Below are 24,083 nucleotides of genomic sequence, written 5' to 3'. Positions count from 1 at the left end.
TAAAAAGATTAATTATGGCTGATGATGCAAGTCTTGCAAAACAGAAGGCTGTATGCCTCATCCGTGGAGCTAGCATTGCGGTTGCCAACAGACACAATGCGGAGAGACATTTCACCACAACCCACAAGAACTTCAATGTTCGTTATCCACCAGGTACACAGCGCCGGCGGTATGGTGGGGCATTCGAGGGCCGTGCCCCCCCTAGCGGTTATTGATGCCCCTCCTACAGGCCATGGCATGGCCAAAAAAAAAATCCCTTTTAGTTATTATTTTAATATTAAATGTTCAAACTGTATCTTAAATTAAATTAAATTAAATTAAAATGGGAAAATGCATAATTTTGGTTGTTCATGGCACGTTACTAAGCTTCATCATGGTGAATGCTTATTGGTCGCTGTCTCTCCGAATAAACTTGTTACATTTGATTTGCAGCGCGCGCGCAAAATCCATTTCAAGTTGAAGAACAGTTTTTCCGTCTATATCATAGACAGTTGTTAGCAGCTAATTAAAAAAAAAAAAAAATCAACAAAAAAAAATATATAGATTTACGAAAATGGATTAGATCTCCGCAGCCTCGTCAATCAGCAGACTTGGATACTCCGGCCACGACCACCACGGTCTGAGAGCCGAGCTGGCCCTTCTTTTGCGAATGCTAGCAAATAAACAAACGAATGGAAGAACACAGTACTTAGACGGTTCAGTAGTAGTGATGGCCGATTCGTGAACGAATCGTTCAATTTAACCGGTTCTTCTTAGTGAACCGGTTGAACCAGTTCACCAAATCGAACTGAATCGTTTGAAACGGTTCACGTCTCCAATAAGCATAAATCCACAAATTACTTAAACTGTTAACTTTTTTAACGTGACTGACACTCCCTCTGAGTCAGAATAAACCAATATCCCGGGGTAATCCATTTACTCAAACAGTACACTGAATGAAATGCTGTGAAGACCGAACTGAAGATGAACACCGAGCCGAGCCAGATAATGAACAAACACGCCCACTGCTGGAGCAGTTGTCGTTCTCGAGTCAAGAACCGGTTGCTTCGGTTTTCGGATCACCAGTACACTCAACCGAGAATCGTTTCTGTCGGACGCGTCCGAATTGAGAACCGATGAACTGATGATATTGCGCATGCGTGTAATTTTGTAAGATTTTGTTAAACATCGGAAAGTGTGATAAAATAACTATATTTTATTTTGATTTTTTATTATTATTTTTTTAGATTAATGTTTCCAATCTGTATATTGTATGTAATGTAGTACACTCAGTACACTCAACCGAGAATCGTTTCTGTCGGACGCGTCCGAATTGAGAACCGATGAACTGATGATACTGCGCATGCGCGATTCAGCGTGAAGCCAACTGACTCCCAGCATGTCTGAACCGAAGGGATTCTTTTGGTGATTGATTCTGATTCTGTACTAGTAATGTTATGAGCGCGGGTATTTCGAGGGCTTGGATGAAGGGCAATCTGGCGAAACGTAAGTTCATTTAATAACAAATACATCGCAATGGATTATGTTTAGTAAGTGGATCATGGTTTCTGCGCTGATGACACCTAATTTATTTACTTTATACTCATATGCACATTATTGCTGTTACTGTATTTAGGTGTTGTTGCAAAACTCAAATGTAAACTTTTCATGATTATGAGGTTTTAACTGACTAAAGTTATGATTACTGACTTTATATATTTGAATGTGTGATAGACGTGACGCCATTACGTCATCGCCAATGACGTCATTACGTCGAGCGTGAAAGAACCGATGAACCGGTTTTTACAACCGGTTTATTGAATCGAACCGTCCGAAAGAACCGGTTCGGGGAAAAGAATCGAACTTCCCATCACTATTCAGTAGCAACACTCGTCGCCTGCAACTCTTCTGAGGGTAACTCATTTGTTCAGTTCACTTATTGAAGCCAGCCCTGACTTTCATAAGGCCTACTAAGCAGGTGAATTGTTGATGAATGTTTGTGGGTTCTAACTGCATTTTTGTTAAAGATATATGGGCTTATGTCATTTCTGCTTGGTGCGTGCATAAACTGCTGGAAGGGGTGTGTAACCCAGGTTAAAAGCAAGTATTGGCATAAATTGCAGAATACATTTATTTTTGTCCTTTATTTATTTTGTTTAGAAAACGAGTCCTTATATTTACAGTCCTTGAAACCCTAAGAAAAAACGGTGTTTAAAGAAATTATTTTATTTGTTGAAGCATGTATTTTATTTTTACCATTTCCTGTATTTTATTTTATCTTTATCTATTTCTCAAGTTCTACAATATTTGCATTCTGCGCAAATCAAAAACTAAAAAAATCAGTTCAAAAATGTTCTGACATCCTTATTCTCTGCAGGCGAATTTTAGTCTTCTGATTTAAATGGTCCGTACGCAGACATTTGTGTGATGATGTCCAACTCGTTTTATGAAGAAAAAAGCCTTAAGTTTTCAGAAAAATCTATACGAAAAAACTTTGTCTGATGGGGAAATTTTTTGCCGTTTTTTCAAAGCTTCAAACTGATTCAGTGTTTTATTTTTGTTGTCGTAATTTTTTAAGTATAAGCAATATATAGCTATTTATTGTAGGCCTATTTTATGTTATTTTTTTAAGCCTATATTATATTTATATTATTATTATAGCTCTTAAAAGCGCTCTCTACGTGCAAGTTATGAACGTTAGCCGCAATTCCTCGCGCGTTTCCCAAAAATATAAATTTTCACAAAAAAAGTAGGCTACTGAACTCGTAGAACGCTACTACGTGCTGCTTGAGTCACTGTCCATTCGCAAAGTGCTGAACTAGGCTATACTAACCTTATATGGAACCGTATTCTGACCGTTTAGCCTAACAATCGTCATCTGTTGTGTATTAGGAATCAAGACAGGTAAAAATAATATAAAAAATATATAATGACATTCTATATAGATAGATCATTGGAGCTAATTGAGTCTTGCCTTATCCGGTCGGCAAAACAGCAAATTTCAGCGCTGCTGTTCCTCTTTTAGATAAAAACCCAAGTCCAACTCGTTCATTGTCATGCTATATAGATCTTCCAGATTTAGGTCTGGATTTCCATGCTACTATGATGTTACCAATGCGTCAACATTTTTTTTATCAAATGACAGTGCCCCCCCGCCGATGATCCAATGCCCCTCCAGTAGATCTGCTCTGCCAAGCCACTAAGCGACCCTTGCAATTGAGTGCAAATGCGCACTTGAGCAGCGCAGCGCTGCACACTGTGACTCCATGTTAAAGAAAATTGTCCGCTCCGCGTCCATAGCAACGCTCTGTTTATGGCAATGGTGTGTTCTACTTCGCAGCGGTCTGTTATCAAGAAATAACAAACCGCATTCTACATTGGGATTCAACCAAGCCATGTAATAAATGCTAATAACATGATGCATAAAATTGGTTTAGTATTATATATTTGCTGTGATGTTAAAGCATTTAAAAGAACAATATAAACCCAGTTTGGCTCCTACACTAAAGGGCTAACATAATTTTCCTGTTAGACATCAAACATGGAACTCAACTCAAGAACTCAAGGTCTTTTATTGTCATTCTGTACATGTTGCCACATAAGAACGAAATACTTACTCAGGGCCAGCAGCGTAAAAAGATAATTAACATACAGCATACATAGAATAATTAAAACATAATTTAATAGACTAAAAATTTTAAAAATAACATAGTAGATATAATATGTACAGTATAGTTACAAGGTAGTCATTAATTTCTGTAGGCCTTACTTAAAATGGTCAAAGGGGCCTCCAACCAATTTTGCTTAGGGCCCCCAAAGGTCTAGGGCCAGCTCTGTTGTGGGCCAATGGTGATGCTGAAGCCAGCCCTGATTTACATGAAACTCAAACTTCAACTTATAGAAATGCAAGCGCAGGATGTGGAAACAAGAGCAAACGGGAAAAAACCACAAGCACACAAAAAAAATAACATGAGCAGGGAACCTGATTTTGTTTGAGATTTGGAATTTTTTTTTTATTCATGTTTCTGTTTTGTGCAATATAATTTTAAATGCGTTTACATTTTTTATTTACACTTATTGTTTTTTGATCCATGACTGTGCTGTTTGTTATTTAAAAAAAAAACTGCATTTGTTTTTCGGTTTTGTGCATTATTATTTTAAATATTTGATCTTTGCTTATTATTTTATCTGTGACTGCAATACATTTGGCGGGATTCTAATCCCATAGTTTTGGATATTCGCGACCAATAAGACAGCATCATCCTGTCTACGTCATTGTGACGTAGTGCGTTGCGTGGGCTAGCTATAGCAGCATTAGCTGTGTAACGGTGATGCTCTAGAGGGTCTCTGAAGATTTCCGAAATATCGACGCAGATCGACATTTCTGAGAGGATCTAATTAATGGTGAGTGAATGTTTTATTATGCACAATGAGCCCTCCGTGTAACGAGGAGTTTATTGCATATATTGCGCGATGAATGTGTGAATGTGATTGAGTGAACGACAAATAAACAGACCAACGGGGAGAGACAGACATCTACTATTTACTATTAAAGTCCTGTTTAGCCTCAGTGTTAGATGTTAAATGTTATGTTTGTTATAATGATATAATAATAATTGTAATTCAGGAGTTATGAATAAGGCATGAATAAAGTTGTGTTTTATTTATTAAATCACCGTTTGATCAAATACATAAGAAAACGGCTTTATTTAAAATGCATTTAAGTTAATTAGTCAGACGTGAATAAAGTAACAAATAAAAAAATTATTAAACTACTGTTTAAATCAAATGCATTTGTTAAACGTTAACCTCTCTTTATAATTAGCTAGTAGTAGCAGTATAAATATTTATGAATCCTGAATTAAGCCTGTTTATTTTTTTTAAATTCAAGTTTATTTGTATAGCGCTTTAAAAAAAAAAAAAAAAAAAAATGACCATTTTAATGACCATTTCATCGAATAGTCCTATATCATAAATCAGTTCAGATAATTCAGATGATATAGGCACGTTATATGAACTTAACTTAATTAACTAATATTTCTCAGCACATAAGATCCAGGGTTGATTGTGCAATAACAAAGTCTACTTCAATGTGAATTTATCAACATTTAATTTCTGCCTTAATCTCTACATTTATGCCTAACCGCACTGTATAGGTATGTGAGAAAAAAATCAATACAAGAAAATTCATATATAATCATAACCATATGATAGATAATAAAAATACTTTAAAAATGTTTTTTAAATGATTAAAATTGGATAATTAAGAAAAGAAAGTTAAGGAATTACTTCCTCATTTCTTGGTCTATTTGCATTATTCAAACACCACCGTGTAGGTAATTAAAAGCCCAACAAGCTCTTTGTAAAAGGTATATATAAAACAATTATTATTTCTAATTAACCACTAATTAATAAAACCGAGAGCATCAATCCACGCATATATTTCCATATGAAATCAAAATAAGGCCATCCTTAAAAATATTTTGGTTTGCAGTTACAGTTATTGTTTTTAAAAAAAAGGGTCGGTAGGTTGGTCTATTATTTATTAATTTTTTTCAAGTTTCAATGTAAAAAAAAAAAAGTAAATTTTTGTGATGGTGATGACGTAGGTATTAATTTAAACAAATTAGCATATCAAATTAGCATATCTTTTTTTACAGAAACCCTCGATGACCAAAAATATAGTTCAGTTAAAATGACAAATATGCATTCATTAGACCTAAAAGTTAATTTGTACGTAAAGGCATTGTGCTAGAAATATTACTATTGTTACTACTATTACTAAAAAATTATTTTTTAAATAAATAAATCACAATATTTCTTCCATGTTTTAATTTTAATAGCAAATCCCTTTTATTTTCCAAAAATAAAATGTTTAAATTTCATAAATTAAAAGACAAATTAAATTTGGGTGAAACTTGTTTACTGTTTTTCATAATTATATAACTTGTAGAAAAACTTTAAACACAATTGTAAATAAGTATAAAGAATGGCATTGCAATTAAAGCTGCAGGAGGGAGCTTTTGCCGCTCTAGCGGTTAATAAACAGAACTGCTTGCGTCTTGCGGAAGAACATTGTAGCCGGAACTACTTCTCTCTGTTTATGTCTATGAAGAATCCAAAGGTACTGGGTTACTCCGCCGCGGTGCCCCCGAAGCAATCTAAAATAGTCAGAATATAAACACTTATTATAGGTGCACCCTAGTGATTCAGGACAAGCCAAAAACACGGTTTGGAAAATGGATTCATGGTGTACTCGCTTATTATATAAATTTTTTTACATTTTGAACACAAACAAAGTTACGGACCGCAGCTCTGATTGGTTGTTTTTTACCGGGAGCGATGGAGTTTCTGCAAATGGCAATAGGACACTGGGAGGAGCCAGAGGAGCTTGATTTTTTTCATATTCTCATATTCTACTGTCAGGACATAATGACAGGTTTAATAAAAATGTAAAAAATATTTTTTTACAAAAGTTCCCTACAGCACCTTTAATTGCGCCAAATTTGACAATCCCTTCTTAGAATTGAAATCGTCAATAATTGTTCTAATGGTGTTAATGTTGAAAGCTGTTGTGAGAAAGTTGGTTGGTTGGTAATCTTGGTTGGGACTTGTGGCACAGAATGTTTTATGACTTCCTGAGGAATTCGGCTCGTGTTTCAACCACAGTCCTGATCGACTCTTTAATTAGTCTGATTCGGGTCAGATCCGGTACAACAGAAAATCCTGAGATTATTAGAAATGCAGCATTTACAATGAATTACGATGCAAATAAGTGCTGATGTGCTGATGGCCACTTATACAGATGTTAATAACACAAATGTGCCAAAGTAAATAATCCACTCACTCTATTCATAAAGACGTGTTCACTTTGATAGCCGTGATCATGCAATAATAGCAAGCTGATTTGCACTCAAACAGATGGTAATCATGCAGATACATTCAACATAAAACACACTCTCACATTTATAAAAACTGTTGAAAAATAAAAGAAACATAGAGAAAGACGATCGCTGTAAGCTCCGCCTCCATCAGCTAACAGGTGCGTCAGAGTGCGTCACATGCTCCAGGAGAGAGCGACAAATTCAAATAAACTATCTTCCGCCTATTTTTCATTCATTCTTTTTTCCGGTGGATCGCCTCATTCTGTTTGTGACACTGTACGCTGCAAAACCATGCCGTGTTTTTACTACCAAGACGCAGTTTCCGACCGTGAGTTATTCCATAACAGACGCAAACAGTTCTGTCGCTGAAGAAATGAAACGTAAACAAAGGAATTATGATCCATATTACAACGTGATTGCTTCGTTGGACTAAACGTGCTTCATGAGATGTCGTTCAGTGAACCCTTACCTTTCTAACTAAACGGGGATTTACAGCTCTGGATGTGTTTGACTCGTTATTATGACGGATCTGGTATGTACAGCATTTCCATTGCTCTTGTTTGTATGTGTACTGCTTACACAAATGTAGCAAATACAGTCTTTATAAGCTTTCCATTGAAAAACAGCGATCTGTCATCGATGCTTGAGGCTTAGATCTTTATAATGATACATAGTTTGTCAAGATTAAATTTGTCCCGTTTCATTTAATCTATTCATAAACACTGACACGTGCGAGGGTGAGAGGCTTTGAGGACGAGGGCGTTAGGGTGCAGACTAAGAGGTTAAACACACTAGCAAAGAAAAATCTAAGAATTTCTTAGCCATTGTCTAACAATTGACGTAATTTAGTCGCCCAGAGTCAAATTTAGTCGCATATGCAATATTTTTCTCCCAATGAGAGAAAGTAGGTCTTGATAGGAGCCAAGCTGTCAAGCCTCTTCACAAGCTCAGCCATCTTGTAGACACATGGCTAAGCAGGGACTGGTACTCTATCTCCACAAAGGTGTGAATTGACTTAAGTTCCTCAATGCGTTTGGCAGATGAGGAATAGCAGCTAAAGGTCTTGTTGACGACATTTTCGATGTCGATATTTAGCTGATCTCCTGCGTGTTTTGCACTGTTGTGAACGATGTGGGCCACACAGTTTGCTTTCAAAATTACAACAGAGTTGTATCTCCCGTAATTCAGACTAGCATTGTCAGCGGAACATGCAGATATCATGTCTAGTCCTAGTCCGCTTTCCTCCAGCTTGGGGACTATCTGGTGTGGATCGTGGCAGATGTTTCATCACTGTCATCGTAGAAATCAAGGACCTTGGTCTGTAGTCCCAAGTCTGTCATCCAGTAACACACTGACAATGGGAAGAGCTTGGTGGTCCCGTGATTGGAGGCATCTGAAGACACTGAGAAGAATGGTGTGTGGGCTGTAGAGACACACACACAGATGGGATGAACTTAAGAGATTCTCTAAAACAGATAATTATAAAAAAAAATACAAGATACTTCTTTACTGTTTTGATCATTATTGAGTTTATATAAATATTATCTATAGAAATATTTATACCTTTTCAAAAATTATAGTTGCTTTTGTTTGTTTAGTTTGGGAGATAACGAATAATAAAATGTTGCTCACAGTCATGTAAGGATACACAGAGCTTGGTTTCACGATGGCACGGATGAGCAGCATTGTTAGCTAACGTTAGCTACTTATGCAATTTCTGTGAACTGAAGGAAAAGTTGACTTTTAACATAGCGGAAGAAGAAGATAATTAGCTAACATTAGCTAGCTAACGCAATCATTGATGGAGTTAGGGGCAAGCACATCAATGACAATGGCTTCTGCCTTCGTCCGACCACAGGCCGTCCTCTTGACAATGTCCGAGTCCAGATAAATCGTTGGGGATAGCTTTTTGCCACAATCTCCTGCTCAATATGATGTAGCATGATACACACTCGTCACCTCTGCAGCAGTCAATTTGTCAGCTAGAAAGTTGTATTTAGGTCGGAGGAAAGCATCCATAGATTTGGATGTCTCTTTCTGTTGGACACGTTTCTCGTGAGTCTCCGTGAGCCTGTGTCATTTGACATCGTATTCCCCTCCATGTCCGATTGAGAAGGATGTTTTGAAAAGGTCACAAAAAGCCCTCTCTGTATCCCCCTCAACACCTTTCAGCCTTGTACCCACACCTTCTCTTTTTAATTGATGATGGCAGTGCCTCAGCCTTGCGGTGCATCTAAAAGTTCCTTCCCAGTGTGTCTGGTATGCACATGCGTTGTGACGTTTAAGCATCGATATCGCGATGTACGAATCCACGATAGTCACATCGCAGGATGTGCAATGTAGGCTGTCGTAGTTGATCCGTTATTCATTAACTGTACGGGCCAGTGAGAGAGAGAGAGAGAGAATGAATTTTAACACACCTTTATTACAACTACCCTAAACTAATACAATCAGTTCCTACCTACAGGAGTACAAAATACATACACATTCAAATATATCAAATATACAAAAAAAAATCCATAAAAAAACTCATTCCAAGATACATGCAAACTGTAAACTCTCATTAATTATTTCACACAGAGCCCCCTTATAACACCAAATCAATTCAAAAGACATAAGATCCCCCATAGCATTATAATACCGAAAATCTATTAAAATTCTGGATTTTACTAGGTTAAGAAACACAATTTGCAAATTAACACTTGAGTTACGTTCAATTCTTATTTTTCTAGTGTCATATATTGCCTTCTTCGCTTGACCCAATAAAAAGTTCAGTAATTGACAACAAACTCGGCGTCTCCGGATGTATTTAAATCCACAAATAAACATTTCCATAGAAAAAATCTCGTCAAAGCGACTAAATAAATTCTCTAAAACCTGAAACAATGGTACAAGCCTGATACAATGCACAAAAGCATGAAAAATGTTCTCCTTTTGAAAACAAAAAGGGCATTCATCGCTAGTATCATGGTTTATAACTGAAACAAAAGCGTTCACAGCAATCGCTCCATGAAGGATCCTCCATTGTAAGTCACCAACTTTTTTTGACACAGGTGATTTATATAATGCTCGCCATTCTGGCTTGACATCCTCCCCTAGATGGAGGGCAGAACGCCAAGGCGTATCAATTCTTTTATGCAAAAACTTCTTATTCAGAGTTTTGACACAGTTTTTGTAGTACATTTTTCCAGACACTGGATTAGGACCATTTAACATCATCAAACTGGGTTTTAAGAAAACACCTTCGCATTCTTCAAAATCAGTCAACAGATACAAATCAGGAAAAGGGTCATTACAATCTGGAGTAATTGACCCTTCAGAATAATCTTCCAACAGTTTAACTTCTTCCGACGTAAGTGCTAACTTCCATTTTTCAAGTAATTTGGCTGTTATGCGTTTCGATTTTAACCCCAAATGTCTGACGACTGCATCAACATTCTCAAAGTCCAGTCCAGCCAGTTTAAATAAATGTCCAAGTGTTAAAACTCCAGCATTAAGAAGAATATCACAAATTCCAGGGAGTATTTTTTCATCTGATATGTCCAAGCGCGATCCATAAACCAGAGGTTCTTCTAGCAGCCAATGAAGAGAAGTCACAGAGCTGGGTCTCTGCACCTTGAACAAAGTCCAAACTTTAAATAGGTTCCGATAAAAAATTGGCAACTTAGACAAGTCCATCTTATGCGGATTTAACCAGAACAAAGATCTCTCAAAGTTTAGACCTCTGAAATCTCGCAAAATAACACAAGCAGCTTGTTTCCAGTTTGAGTCCACTGGTCCAGTCAACAACCTTTGAGCAAACTGAAGTCTAAAGGCTGCTATTCTGCTTTGTATGTGCATTAAACCATGTCCTCCTTCTTCTTTGGGTAAATATAGAACGGATTTCGGCACCCAATGCATCCTATCCCAAAAAAAATCAACTAAAATAGATTGTAATCTTGGCAGTAAATCTCGTGGAGGATCCACACAATTAAAACGATGCCATAGAGCAGATGCAATTAAATTGTTTATGATCAATACTCGACCTTTATAGGACGTTTTAGGGAGCAAAAATTTCCATTTATTAAGGCGACCTTTAAACTTCTCCACAATCCCTTCAAAATTCTTTTTCATAAACATTTCATCCCCTAAAAACACTCCCAAATATTGTAAACCTTCCTTGGTCCAGGATAAACCTTCTGGAAGTTTTGGTTCCATATTGACCCAGCTTCCAACCAATATTGCTTTACTCTTGGACCAATTTACTTTGGTAGCAGAAATATTTTGAAACTTTTTCAGGATTTCCAACAGCACATTTACATCTCTCTGTCCATTAACTAAAATAGCAACGTCATCAGCATATGCTGATAACTTAAAATAATTTTTACAACATGGGACATGTACTCCAGACACTTGTGCTCTTAATTTATTTAAGAGGGGCTCTATAGCCAAAGTATACAGCATTCCAGACAAAGCACAGCCTTGCCTGATACCTCTCAACACTTTAAAAGGGGCACACAAATTTCCATTAATTTTTAGAATACTTTCAACATCATTGTACAACACTTTTATCAAAGAAATAAAATCATTACTAAAACCAAAAGCTGTTAAAACATTCCATAAGTACAAGTGTTCCACTCTGTCAAATGCTTTTTCTTGGTCGATGGACACAAGGCCAAAGTTAAGTTTTAGGTTTTTACCTATATCTAAAATATCCCTAATAAAGGAAATATTTTGAAAAATTTGTCTCCCTGGAACACAGTACGTCTGATCAGGATGAATAATTTGACTTATAACTTCACTTAATCTACTAGCCAAAACTTTGGAAAGTAATTTATAATCTGTACATAACAAGCTCACAGGTCTCCAATTTTTTATCTCATTTAGATCACCTTTCTTTGGCAATAATGTGAGAATACTTCTTCTACAACTTAAAGGTAGTTGTCCATTGACCAAACTATCATTTATTACGTGCAATAAATCTGGGCTTACCTCTGTCCAAAACGCCTTATAGAATTCTACTGGTAGCCCGTCTATTCCAGGTACTTTACCACCTTCCATACTTTGAAGCGCCTTTTCTAGTTCCTCTAAAGTGACAGCTTTACTAAGTTCAACATTTACTTCTTCAGATACTTGAGGCAGATTTTCAAAAAAATTCTCATCCTGCATTTCATCAAGTATTAAGTCACTCTCATATAATTTTCCATAAAAACTAACTGCCCGGTTTCTGATTTCAATAGGATCTGACAACACATCTCCGGTGTCGGAACGTAAAGTATGTATAAGCCTTTTTTGCCCATTTTTCTTTTCTAAATTGAAGAAGAACTTAGAAGGTGCATCCATCAACTCAATATTCTGAAATCTTGACCTGACGAGAGCTCCTTGTGCAGTTACATCTAACAAGTCATTTAAAACATTCTTTTTCTCTTTAAAACTCTTGATAGCAGTCAACTCTCCAGTGACGTCAGCAAGTTCTTGTAACTCATTTAGTTCTTTTTCTAACATTTCAATTGCACCTTTTCTTTCACGTGTGGCATTAAAGGTGTAATGCTGGCATAACTGTCTCACTTGGGTTTTTGCAAAATCCCACCACTGCTGTACAGATTGAAAGGAAGGTTTTTTTGATCTGAAATCAATCCAGAAATCTTTAAAAATACCTTTAAAAAAAAAAGATCACATAACAGATTTTTATTCAAGTGCCAATAAGCACTTTTTGGCTTAATAGACCCCACTGTCACATCACATTTTACTAGACTATGGTCAGAAAAACCAACTGGGATAATAGAACATCCCCTAAAAAGATTAAGTTGGTGTTTATATCCATAGAATCTATCCAACCTCGCTAGAGATACCAGATTATCTCGAACGTGTGTCCAAGTATACTGCTTTTGGGTAGAATGAAAATTTTTCCACACATCAACAATCTCATTAGACTTCATCAATTCAATGAGTCTCTTTCGTGATGGCATATGAGGCTCTACATGATTTCTATCTGTGAAGTTTTCCGTGCAATTAAAATCCCCCCCCAAAATTAAAACATCCTCTGTGTTACAATTAGCTAATACATGACTCAAAGTGTCTAAAAAACACATTCTTTCAATTGCTCTGGTAGGAACATACACAGAAATAAATACAAAAAAACAATTCTCAAACTGGGCTCTGACTTTTAGCAGTCTACCCTTTAAAACCTCTTCTACTTGATATGAACAAGGAATAAAACTATTTGAAAATAAAATAGCAACCCCTCCACTGGTTGAACTCAAATGACTTAAAATAGTCAATCCATCAAACTCTCTTGCCCAATCACTCTCATTTATCTCATCACTATGAGTCTCTTGAGCAAATAAAACATGCACATTTTTCTGTCTAATTGTTTCAAAAAGATGAAACCGCTTTTTCCCTTCTCTTGCCCCATTCATATTCAGAGAAGCAATACATATTTCTCCCATAAATGAGGAAAGAAAAAAAGTAATTAGACTGAAACACAAACCCCCATAAATGTACTTTTCATTTTTCATTACAACTATTGGACTCTGGTTGGGCATTAAGCTTGGCAAGTATTTTCTTCAGACGATATATTTCTTGGTTGTTAAAACAACCTTCACTCCTATATATTTTTGCTTTTTCAATGAACTGCAACACATCTGGAAAATGCTCTTCAATACGAACTTTTCTCGCATTCTTAGTTGCTTTCAAAAAAGATTTAATGTCATCTGAACTATAACTTTTATTGGAAAAGCCACTTAGCGGAACACTGCACTCCACACTACATTCCGAGAAATCACTTTCACTTTCTGTGTCCGTTTGACTTACATCGCAAACTAACCCTTTTTTCGCTTGCTGATCAGAAGGACGCTGTTCTAGCCTTCGCTTCAGTGGCGTTTTAAAAGCACAATCGTCTAACTCGGTCTCCGTCACACTTTCAAGAATAACAGGAGGTTTGTCTACGGTGTCCACAACACAGCCTCTATTCTCCACCTCCTTATCTTCACCCACAGTAACCATCATCCCATCATCTTCCTCAGAACTAACTGCCCGCTCCTCGTCCACTGTTAATGTGACAGCCGCCGTCACCGCTGTCTGCACTGAACTCGGTCCAGGCACCTCAGCATCCGCGACTAACACAGCGGCATTCCGATTTACATTTTCATTTACCATGTTCCCGTCCTTTAAAACATGTGAAGGTCTCTCATTTGACTTATCCTGTCTACCTGGACACGCACGGACCATATGCCCAAAAATGCCGCAATTAAAACACTTCATGTTATTTGTAGTGGCAAAAATGACGTAATTAAATTCCTCATGTCGAAAACTTAAGGACAAATCCAGTTCATCAATATTATCTTGCAGGATCATATAAACATAACGTCTAAATGACACTACATGTTTCAAAAGAGGAGACTTGGTGCCAATCGGAATCATCTTTATAGGTGAAACTGTTTTGCCATAACGAGCAAGTAATCCAATCAACACTTCATTTGGAATAAATGGGGGCACATTTGATAACGTCACCTTTTTAGAAGGTGTAGACAAGGGAAGCACTGGTATAAAAATACCATTAATTACTATACCGTTTTCTACTAACTGATTGGCTAAATCCACTGTTTTCATAAATACAACAACAGCGCTGTTCATACGGGAGGCTGATACAATATTCTCGTGTCCGACCGCTTCACCCACCGCTAAACTGCATTCCTCCACACCAGCGACTGAGTCTATCTTTACACCATGACGCCTTGTCAGAGAATTAAAACTCCCGCTGCTGCCTGGGGTGGCCATGCTCCCAGCACGTGGAAGCCGACACCCCGTCTGACACAACACTCACTTCCCTCCTTCACAAATTAAGGCTGCCGTAGAGGGAGTGGTTGGATGTTCGACTGGGGCCCGCTCGGGAACGCCGGGGCCTAGGGACTTGAAACCCGGGTCGTTGATGGGGCCCGTCGACCCCTCTCGGACGTCGCCGCCCCTGAGCCGACAGCCCCCCGGGGGCCGGGGATAGCGCCCCCCAAAGTTTGAAATTTTGAAAGGCGATAGCTCAGTTCAGTGTTACTGTCTGTGAGACGCGGCTCTCTCTCTCTCTGCATGCGCACCGAGCACAGCACGAGTAACCAGATGCTCAGTTCAGCTTTTCAGCTTGTTTGATTGCTTTAAAGTCTTTTGAATGGTTACATTTGCAAGTGGCAAGGCTTAATAACACGTGAAATAACACCGGTTTGTGTTGAACCGGCGTTCACCTCCGTGTTTTGCTTTTATTTCACTGACTGGACGGGGCAGAGTCATCTGGCTACACATGCGCTAGTATGCTTTTTAGGGGGAAGTGTTAACAGGATTAAAAAACGAAATAACTGACATGGGGAAATTAAGTCGGTTAGAGGTTATGAATTTCAGTTTCGATTACTATTCGATTAATCATCCAGCCCCATTGTGCAGGGTGTATGATAGGACCCCATGTTTATGACCGTATATGTGTTTGTGTGAAATGTCATACTTTTAATGTCGTTACAGTGTGTGATTCCTATATGTACATTTATGTTACAGCTCTGTGCCATGTCCCTGAAGAGCCCATCAGACCTGCTCAATGAAAACACGTACATCCCTCCTTCCTTGACCCTTGACCAGCTCTGCTTATCATATGAAAGAAGGTTGGACCCGACAGAGACTCGTGGGTCAGATGCTTTCTCTCTAAAGAGTCAACTTAATAACGGCAGCACAAACTCTCTCCAGCTTCTCAAAGGCATTATGGGAGGACTAGATGATAATGATGATGTGTCCCTGCGGCACCAGGAAGATGAATGGAGCAGAAATCATGAGAATGAGCACAGCCTTCCAGTCTCTGAGAGCAACGCCAAGTGGATGAAGGAAGGTCAGAATCAATTATGCAAGTTAGCAGAGCAACAGCAAGACCAGAATCTGAACCTGGTTGAAAACAAGAATGAATCTACTGACAGAAACCCAAACCAGAACTCACAGCGGCGTCATGAGGAGAAGAACAAGACCCTGAAAGCGCTCTGCTCTGAGCACAGCTGGGCAGACGATCAACCTCTTCTGATTTACTCTTCTAACACTCTGATGGAGAACAACCAAGAAAACCAAGAGCACACGAGAGACGTGGAAGTAGAGAGAGAGGAAGAGGAACATTTAAATCCCAGTGGAGCAGAGGGCGCAGATTCACCTGAGATTCAGAAGAAAGGAGGTGAAGGTGGCAGCAGAAATGCTTGTTTATTATTCAGTAAAAACGTCATTCCCAGCGACGAGGAGTCCAGCTGCATGTCTCTGTCTCAGGGAAGCACTGCAAGCAGCACCCCGGACGGAGAGCCAGGTAGATCAAAAACAGACCTTCCCGAAACAAATTCACAAACGCTTAGTAAATGTCACATTTTATGGTTAAACCTGTATGTTAATGAATTTATAAATGGGGCACTCATGCACGCTCATTCACAATAACCAGTCACCGCCTATGAATTACAATTACGCAAACTGCATATTCAGAAACGCAGTGGAATATTCTGGTATTCTGGTTCTGGTTTCAGGTTTGTCTCCAGTATATTGCATAAATGCAAAAAAAACTTATAGGCCATATACCTAACAATAAATATTCAGTAACGTGTGCCCCACCAAAGAGTTTTTAGCTGCTTTTTACAGTTATAAACTCGGCTGCAAAGAAATATATAATAATAAAATATTCTGAAAGAGTGCAAGGGCAAATGAATTACTTATGGTAATGCATGTTTTATGCACCATTTACATTTCTTCTGTACCAACTAACCTTTTGAATATAGAAATATTTTCATGAATTTGAAAGTTTACGTCAGAATGGGTTTATGAACAATTTACAGTAAGTAAATTTAGTAATCTATTACAAATCAGGTTTTTTGCAGTTTTTATGAAGGTTAATTAAAGACCGTTTCTGTGACCAAGTAAAGAAATTAGAGGAATAAATTGAAGAAGGGATGCACAATATTAGATTTACCTGTATCTGATGTGCTGATAATTAGAAAATCATTTTGGCTGATAGCAAATGCCGAGACCAATATTTGCTTTCCTGTGTAGAAATTATTTACTAATTTCTAGTAAATAGTTTATTTTTAACTTTGGTTAGTTTTGAGCAAAAACATATTTGTTAGAACAAATGAACATTATAAAAAATATTTTTTAATGAGAGTGCATTGAAAGCTTTGAAAAATAAATGTTGATAAAATCAAGCTCTGCATTTTTTTAAGGTGTAGTTAAAAACCCTAAAATTTTATATGTGGATTAAACATCAATAGATGTTCTAAAGTAAAGAACTGTTAAATTTTTTTTATTATTTTAAAGATCATTGTTTTATGTATTTGGTGTAACTGTTAGAATTTCTTTTCTTTTTTCAGCAATGTAATGATACTCATACTGTGCTGCACATTATTGACAATATTGAGCTGAAGCTTGACTTTGCAAATGTAAAATCGCAAATCAAATCGCAATCGCAATATCTGTCAAAAAAAAATCGCAATTAGATTTTTTTTCCCATATCGCACAGCCCTACTTGCCACAGTGTCTTCATTTTTACATGGGTATATTATGTGCATTCAGATCAAGTATAATATTAATGATTAGGGAATCCAGTGTTTGATTGGTCTGATACTTGTCTCGGATCCGAAATTCAGCTAGACTGATACTTTCACATTATTAGCTTCACTACATTAATATTACACCGCTAAGAAGCTTGTTGCGTAACTGGATCATGACCTGCTGACTTTTGTGCTGCCCCTCTAATTTTGTGCTAATTTTATTTCTAAATCACAATTAAAAACAACAAGTTGACCAATGACCTGTACAGATTGTAAAAAACATAAGCAGATAACATGTAAACATCACTTACACTGCACAGAGCATACATTCAACATTAAATAACATTCAACATTCAAACAACATTTCACTGAGCATCCTTTTGCAGAAAAGCCTGGGAGAATAGATGAGTCTTTAAAAGAGACTTGAAGACTTGAGAAAGTGAACACCAAAGTGGAGGCAGTTCTTATGTGTAAAGACAAGCTGTTCCAGAGCCTCAGGGCTGATTCTGCAGAAGCACAACTCCACCCGACAGTTTGCGTCTCGACCTAGAAACAGTCAAGAGTTTTTGGTCAGAGGACCTTAAGGTGCCATTTTATAAGGTTTTTGAACACCGTTGTGTGGCCGCAGTGTATGAAAACCACCTGCCACAAAAATGATCTGTGGGGTATTTTGAGATAAAAAAAAGTCTCGTACACACTATTTAAAATATTGTAAAATCACCTCTAAAATATCTTGATGAAGAGTACTGTTGTGACCAATCGTGCATGGCTGTTTAATGATTTAAAAAACAAACAGCAAGATTTAAAAATCAATTCTATTACGGAACAACAACCAGTGTTAAGGTTACAAAATGGGAGGGATATGGTCCCGTTTCTGAGAACCAGGGCTTGACCGTAACACCCGCCAAATGCGGGTTGATTTTGCTCGTGGCGGGTAACACAGTGACAACTAGCCACTTTGGCAGGTTGAATAATCGGCAGTGTGTGAGTTGGAGGTTAAGTATAAGTTTAGCACAGATATATTTTCACAACGCAAGCTTCTAGAGGTCACAAAAGTCTGAAGTAATACATTTAGGTAAATGGGTGCAGAGGCACTGGTAGTTTTGTAGGCAAACATCAATGCCTTGAATTTTATGCGAGCAGCTATTGGAAGCCAGTGCAAATTGATAAACAGGGATGTGATGTGTATTCTCTTTGGCTCATTAAAAATTAAACTTGCTGCCGCGTTCTGAATTAATTGTAAAGGTTTGATAGAATTGGCTGGAAGACCTGCCAAGAGAGCATTGCAATAGTCCAGCCTGGACAGAACAAGAGCTTGAACAAGGAGTTGTGCAGCATGATCCCAAAGAAAGGGCTTAATCTTCTTGATGTTGAATAAAACAAATCTGCAGGATCGGACAGTTTTAGCAATGTGGTCTGAGAAAGTCAGCTGATCATCAATCATAACTCCAAGACTTCTGGCTGTTTTTGAAGGAGTTATGGTTTATAAGATCTCACCACCATAAATTCTCAAAATGTGTTTTTAAAAAGTTGAGCATACATAAATTTTACATGGCTTTCTAAACATCCATCTTTCTTGTTGAGTCCAATGGTGTCCCTCTAGAGAATGTGCAAAATATGCATTCTGTGTGAATGGCTTGGTTCCAGTTTTTGATGTAAACAATGTCTTGTGATTTCTGTTAAATAAAATACCTTCTTTTGAGGTGGACTTTGAGCTTTGTGAATGCAGGCAGAGCTTGTTTTTCCCCTCTAACAGCAACTTTACAGACTAACTAAAGTTGAAAAAGCGTAATAGGACCCCTTTAATAAAAAATAAGATAAATAAAGTAGAATGTAAATAAAAAAAGTGCTAGAGTTTGAATGTCTTCAGGATCATTAAAAAAATCAGAAGATGGTATGATAAAGGTTGCCCGATTTGAAGATTCTGCTGTAAAATTATGGTTAACATTTTGCTTGTGACTTAGTGATTTTGATATGTTGATAAAGGATATCTCCTTTTATTTTTGGCTGTAGAGTCCTACTGGGATGGCAGTGCTTTTGAAACAGACACGGATCTGCCGGCTGGATGGATGAGGGTGCAGGACACATCAGGCACCTACTACTGGCACATCCCCACAGGGACCACGCAGTGGGAGCCACCTGGACCCCTGGAGGAGAGAGCAGCCAGCACCTCACCTGCGCTCACACCTGCTGACCAGCCTCAGGTGCACACACCTAACACATCACCCAAACCTGTGTGCTGTTCAGGATAGACCATCAGTAGAACATTATAGATCTCAGGTTTCCCAACATCAGTGTCATTGTACCCATGTGAGTGCTGATGTCTTTAAACATGAACACGTTTGTATTTAGATGACATGGAGCAGTGTTTCTCACCCAAACACATTCACCGAGGAAGAGCACTGGCAGGTAGGGTCATAATGGAGTCACAGACAATCTCATTCTGTTCCTGTAAGTCCATCTAATGCTCTTTTTATTGATTGTTTAGAAGGTGGACGTGGCTTCTGATGAAAGTCTGAAGGAGTTTGAGGGAGCGACTCTACGTTATGCCTCCATCAATCTCAGGTATAAGATCAGTTACACACTCCTGAAGCTGTCATATCTACATGTACATTTTATTGAATTTATGAATTGGGCAGACACTTACTATCTAAAGTCACTTAGGTTGCGTTCAACTTAAGTTCTGAGTAATCGAGGCCATGATCTTGGCATTGTAAGTGCCAGGCTCTATTGTTCGAGCAGAAGGAGCATTGATCCTTCTCTCTGTGTCATCTTCCTGTTGTGCAGGTTTTCTCAGTCTGAGGAGGAAGAGGAACAGACTTTTTTGAGCAGTAATGAGGGGGCGAAGGTAAGCACACAGGTGACGGAGCACATACACTACACCAGGATGCTTGATTGCTCAGGGTTTGCTCTCGTGTGTTCAGCAGTGCTTCGCAGTGCGTTCTCTGGGCTGGGTGGAGATCTCAGAAGAGGAGATGGCTCCTGGAAGGAGTAGTGTTGCTGTTAATAACTGTATCCGACAGCTGTCCTACCAGAAGCACAATCTAGATGACACCGCTGGCATCTGGGGCGAGGTTAGGCTTATGTCTGCAAATTACTAGAATTTGAATGAATGAATGAATGTGCTTCAACAATTCTTTTTTTGTTTTGTTTTCAGAACAAAGAATATAATAACATTGCTTAAATTTCAAAAACGTAATATGAATGAAATAACTATCTTTTGCAAAAGAAATTGCAATGTAGGTCTAACACTGTTCTTCAGAAAAATCCATCAGGTCTTGCACATTCTCTGGTTATCCAGCATATTCTGCATATTTGTCCCTTTGCCAACAGGAAGACTATGACCATCTTTTTCAAACCGAGGTGCAGAACTTTCACTGATGTTCAAGAAGGGTGATGCCCAAATCTTGCTACTTGTGCTAATAAAAAAAAAATCCTTGTTTACGCCTATGCCTTCCTATCAACTCCCTTGGCCCTAATGGCATACCCTAGGACAGCGGTTCCCAAACTTTTTTTCCTGTTGCCCCCCTTCTGTGTCCCAACCGGGTTAGCGCACCCCCAATCCCCACTTTAAAAAAAAAACGCAACAAAGCTTTCTTTTATCGCCATATAAAGAGTCATGTTTAATCATGCGCAAATAACCGGAACACGCATGACAATAAAAACATCAACAAAGTTTCAATATAATGCAACAAAGCTACGCACAAGCTTCCACTTTTAAGAGGACGAGTGAGAGACACAGGCTCAGTAACAGAAAGCACGGTTATTTGCAGCCGTGTAAAAGAAACATTGCAGCAATAGACTAGGCCTATTAAATGACCATGGAGCTAGCAGCAGCATCATCTCAACCCGCGGCCCGTCACAAATTCAAATGCGGCCCACCATTTTTTTTTTTCAGTTTTACAATTAAAAAAATGTTTTCAATTAATAAAAAAATGTACTTAAGAAATATAAGCTATAGCCTAATGTTTTTTATGTTAAATTATTTTTTCTTTCATACATTATTTTCAGACATGAGCAGACCTACTCACATAACGTTATGCATTTAAGACATACAAGCGCCCACTTTGGCAAAATTCAATTCAAATCAATGTCATCAACAGCCATTAGTTCGGTAAAATTGAGCATCAATGGACAAATTTGTTTTTAAGGTAGAAAAAAAATAAATGTGGAGAATGCCAGTGAATGAACACAAAAGAATAGTTGCAGTATCAGTAGTGAAGGAGGATTTTTGGTTTGCCCCACAACTCATTAGAAGAAGTTCAAGCAAATGGGAACACCATATACCATGCAGCAATCATCCTTAATTGAAGAAATGTGGCACAACATCTCTGGAGAGAATCTCATATTATTAAATTCAAAAGTGCTTTCCATATTTGGATCAACATAGGCTATTTGTGAATGCAAATTTTCTGCAATGTTGCGCGTCAAGTCATGCTCCTGTGCGCATCTTACAGACTGCATCTTAAAACCTCTGTTAAACTTTCCCAAAGGTAGGTAGGCGTGACGTAATCATCGTGATGGGAGAGTGTGTGCGGAGGCTCTGAGAGGACGAACGCGTGCCCCCCATTTTTTTATGACCGCTCGGACAGGTGCGTGTGGTCAGTAGGCATCAAAAGCACAATTGCACATGTGGAGGCATTGTGAAGAAGCCCATTGCTACTCGAACCTGTGCAATCCGTCAATAAAAAGAATGTAAAGACAGCCAGATGTGCAATAATTCTGGGCAGCTGTTTGTTCACGTTTGTTGTAGAGCGGACCATCAGCGTGCGCTTTCGGAAGTATAAATGGAAGTCCGCGTATGCGCTGGCCGTGTCCGCGTCTGGATTGCTCATGCGGAAAGTATAACACAGGCTTTACAATTACAATTGCAAGATCCACAACATAACTAAGTTGCAAAGAGCATAGGCTCAAACATGAAATAAAATGAAAGAGGATGCATTTGGAACTTTTCGAGTGCAGCGCAAAATTAAATTTTAAATTTTAAACATTAAATTTTCCCTCTCGCGCTCCCCCTGGTGGCAGCTCGCGTACCCCTGGGGGTGCGCGCACCACACTTTGGGAATCCCTGCCCTACGACAAGGACGATTACACTGAAACAGATCCTTGCGCAGATTTGCTCAGGAGAGTTTTTTTTTCCCTGGACCTCAAGGATCCATACCTTCATATCCAGATACCCCCCGCTCACAGGCGATTATTGAGATTCGCATTGAAGGGTGTGGCTTATCAATACACAGTCCTTCCCTTCAGGCTGTCCCTGGCCACCTGCACTTTTTTACGAAGTGCATGGAGGCGGCATTCTCTCTTTTGAGACGGATGGGAATCCAGATTCTCAACTACCTCTACATCTGGCTCATTCTGGCCTAGTCAATCACAGAATTAATATTACACCTAACCCACCTCCTCAGCCAAGAGCAAAAGCTGAAAGCAGCGCATATACTGAACCAAGGAGTGGACATGTTATCAAGGAGCAGTGTCCCCTCAGGGGAGTGGATGCTCATTCTGCAGATGGTTCAGAGGATTTGGGAGATCTTCGGTGAGGCTGAGGTGGACATCTTTGCCTCAGAAGACAACTCTCACTGCCCAATTTATTTCTTAAAGACCAAGGACAAGTTGGCCCATGATTGGCCCAACCACCTCCTCTATGCTTTTCCCCTGATCTCACAGGTAATCGGGCGAGTAAGGGAACAAAAACACAAGGTTCTCTTGGTGGCCCCCCTTTGGACAAACCAGCCATAGCTATTAAAGACAAACTCCGCTGTCGATAGCGGCCCTTTTCAATTCCATATCTGCTCTCTCAAGCAAACGTGACATGGCACCATCAGCCTGACTTATGGGCCTTGCACCTCTGGCCGCTCGACGGTAGCCATTGAGCCTCTCAGAGTAAGTCTTAAACACAATTTCAGAGGCTAGAGGCCCATCTACCAGATGCCTCTATACCTTGAAGTGTTCTTTTTTTTTTCTCCACTTGGTGTCTTAATCATGAGACCCTCATACTACTTATTTGACAGAGGAGATGTCATTTATGCAGGAGCTGCTGGATAAAGGATGTTTCCCAGCTACACTCAAGGTCTATGTAGTGGCTATAGCAGCCTCTCATGCCCCTATTGTGGGCCAGTCAGTGGACAGAAACAGCGCGGTTATCCACTTCTTACGGTGTGCCAGGAGGCTGAATCCGCCTGGTCCCCCTTCTGTCCCTTCATGGGATCTGCCCACTGTGCTTCTGCCTTCAGTCTGCCCACATTCTGTTGCTATCACCGAAGACTGCCCTGCTTTTTGGCACTGGCATCCTTAAAGCCAAATAGGGGACCTGCAGGCGCTCTCCTTTAGCCATGCCTGCCAGAAATTTGGGCCTAAGGTCATCCTGGTCATACTGGTTACTTACCTAAGGTGCTCTCCACTCCATTGTGAGAACAGGTCATTATGCTCTCCAATCTTCCTCCCCCCATCAGAGCTCTGAGAATATATATTGAGAGTTCTGCTCCTTATAGGCAGTCGGAACAGTTCTTTGTCAGCTTCAGTAATCGTACCAAAGGGCTTCTGGTCACGAAGCATAGACTCTCTAGACAGATAGTAGACTCCATCTCGTTTGGGTACTCAACTTTTTGTTTGGACCCACTTGACTAGAGGCATCACCATCACCGTTCGTTTTTAATACACTACGCCAGGGGTTCCCAAACTTTTTAGCCCGCGA

At 38.9% G+C, this 24,083-nt stretch overlaps 1 protein-coding gene across 4 annotated transcripts in view; it reads left to right on the top strand.

Annotated features, from left to right (window-relative positions):
* Positions 1-4,245: 4,245 nt before the first annotated feature.
* LOC113109507 (amyloid-beta A4 precursor protein-binding family B member 1-like) overlaps positions 4,246-24,083 on the top strand; it is a 38,367-nt gene continuing 18,529 nt past the window's right edge. For 2 of the 4 annotated variants that reach the window (XM_026273065.1, XM_026273063.1), the window contains exons 1-7: positions 4,246-4,383; positions 15,381-16,161; positions 19,403-19,593; positions 19,742-19,798; positions 19,878-19,954; positions 20,177-20,237; positions 20,317-20,463. In XM_026273065.1, the coding sequence (XP_026128850.1) occupies positions 4,381-4,383; positions 15,381-16,161; positions 19,403-19,593; positions 19,742-19,798; positions 19,878-19,954; positions 20,177-20,237; positions 20,317-20,463 (1,317 nt within the window). In that variant the 5' untranslated portion in view covers positions 4,246-4,380. Of the gene's footprint in view, positions 4,384-15,380; positions 16,162-19,402; positions 19,594-19,741; positions 19,799-19,877; positions 19,955-20,176; positions 20,238-20,313; positions 20,464-24,083 lie in introns of all 4 variants that reach the window. The other 2 variants (XM_026273064.1, XM_026273062.1) reach the window with 1 other exon arrangement.

Source organism: Carassius auratus, chromosome 10, assembly GCF_003368295.1.
Source record: "Carassius auratus strain Wakin chromosome 10, ASM336829v1, whole genome shotgun sequence".
Classification (NCBI taxonomy): Eukaryota; Metazoa; Chordata; class Actinopteri; order Cypriniformes; family Cyprinidae; genus Carassius; species Carassius auratus.
Note: the sequence above shows the minus strand (reverse complement) of the source record. Positions and strands in the feature narration are given on the sequence as shown.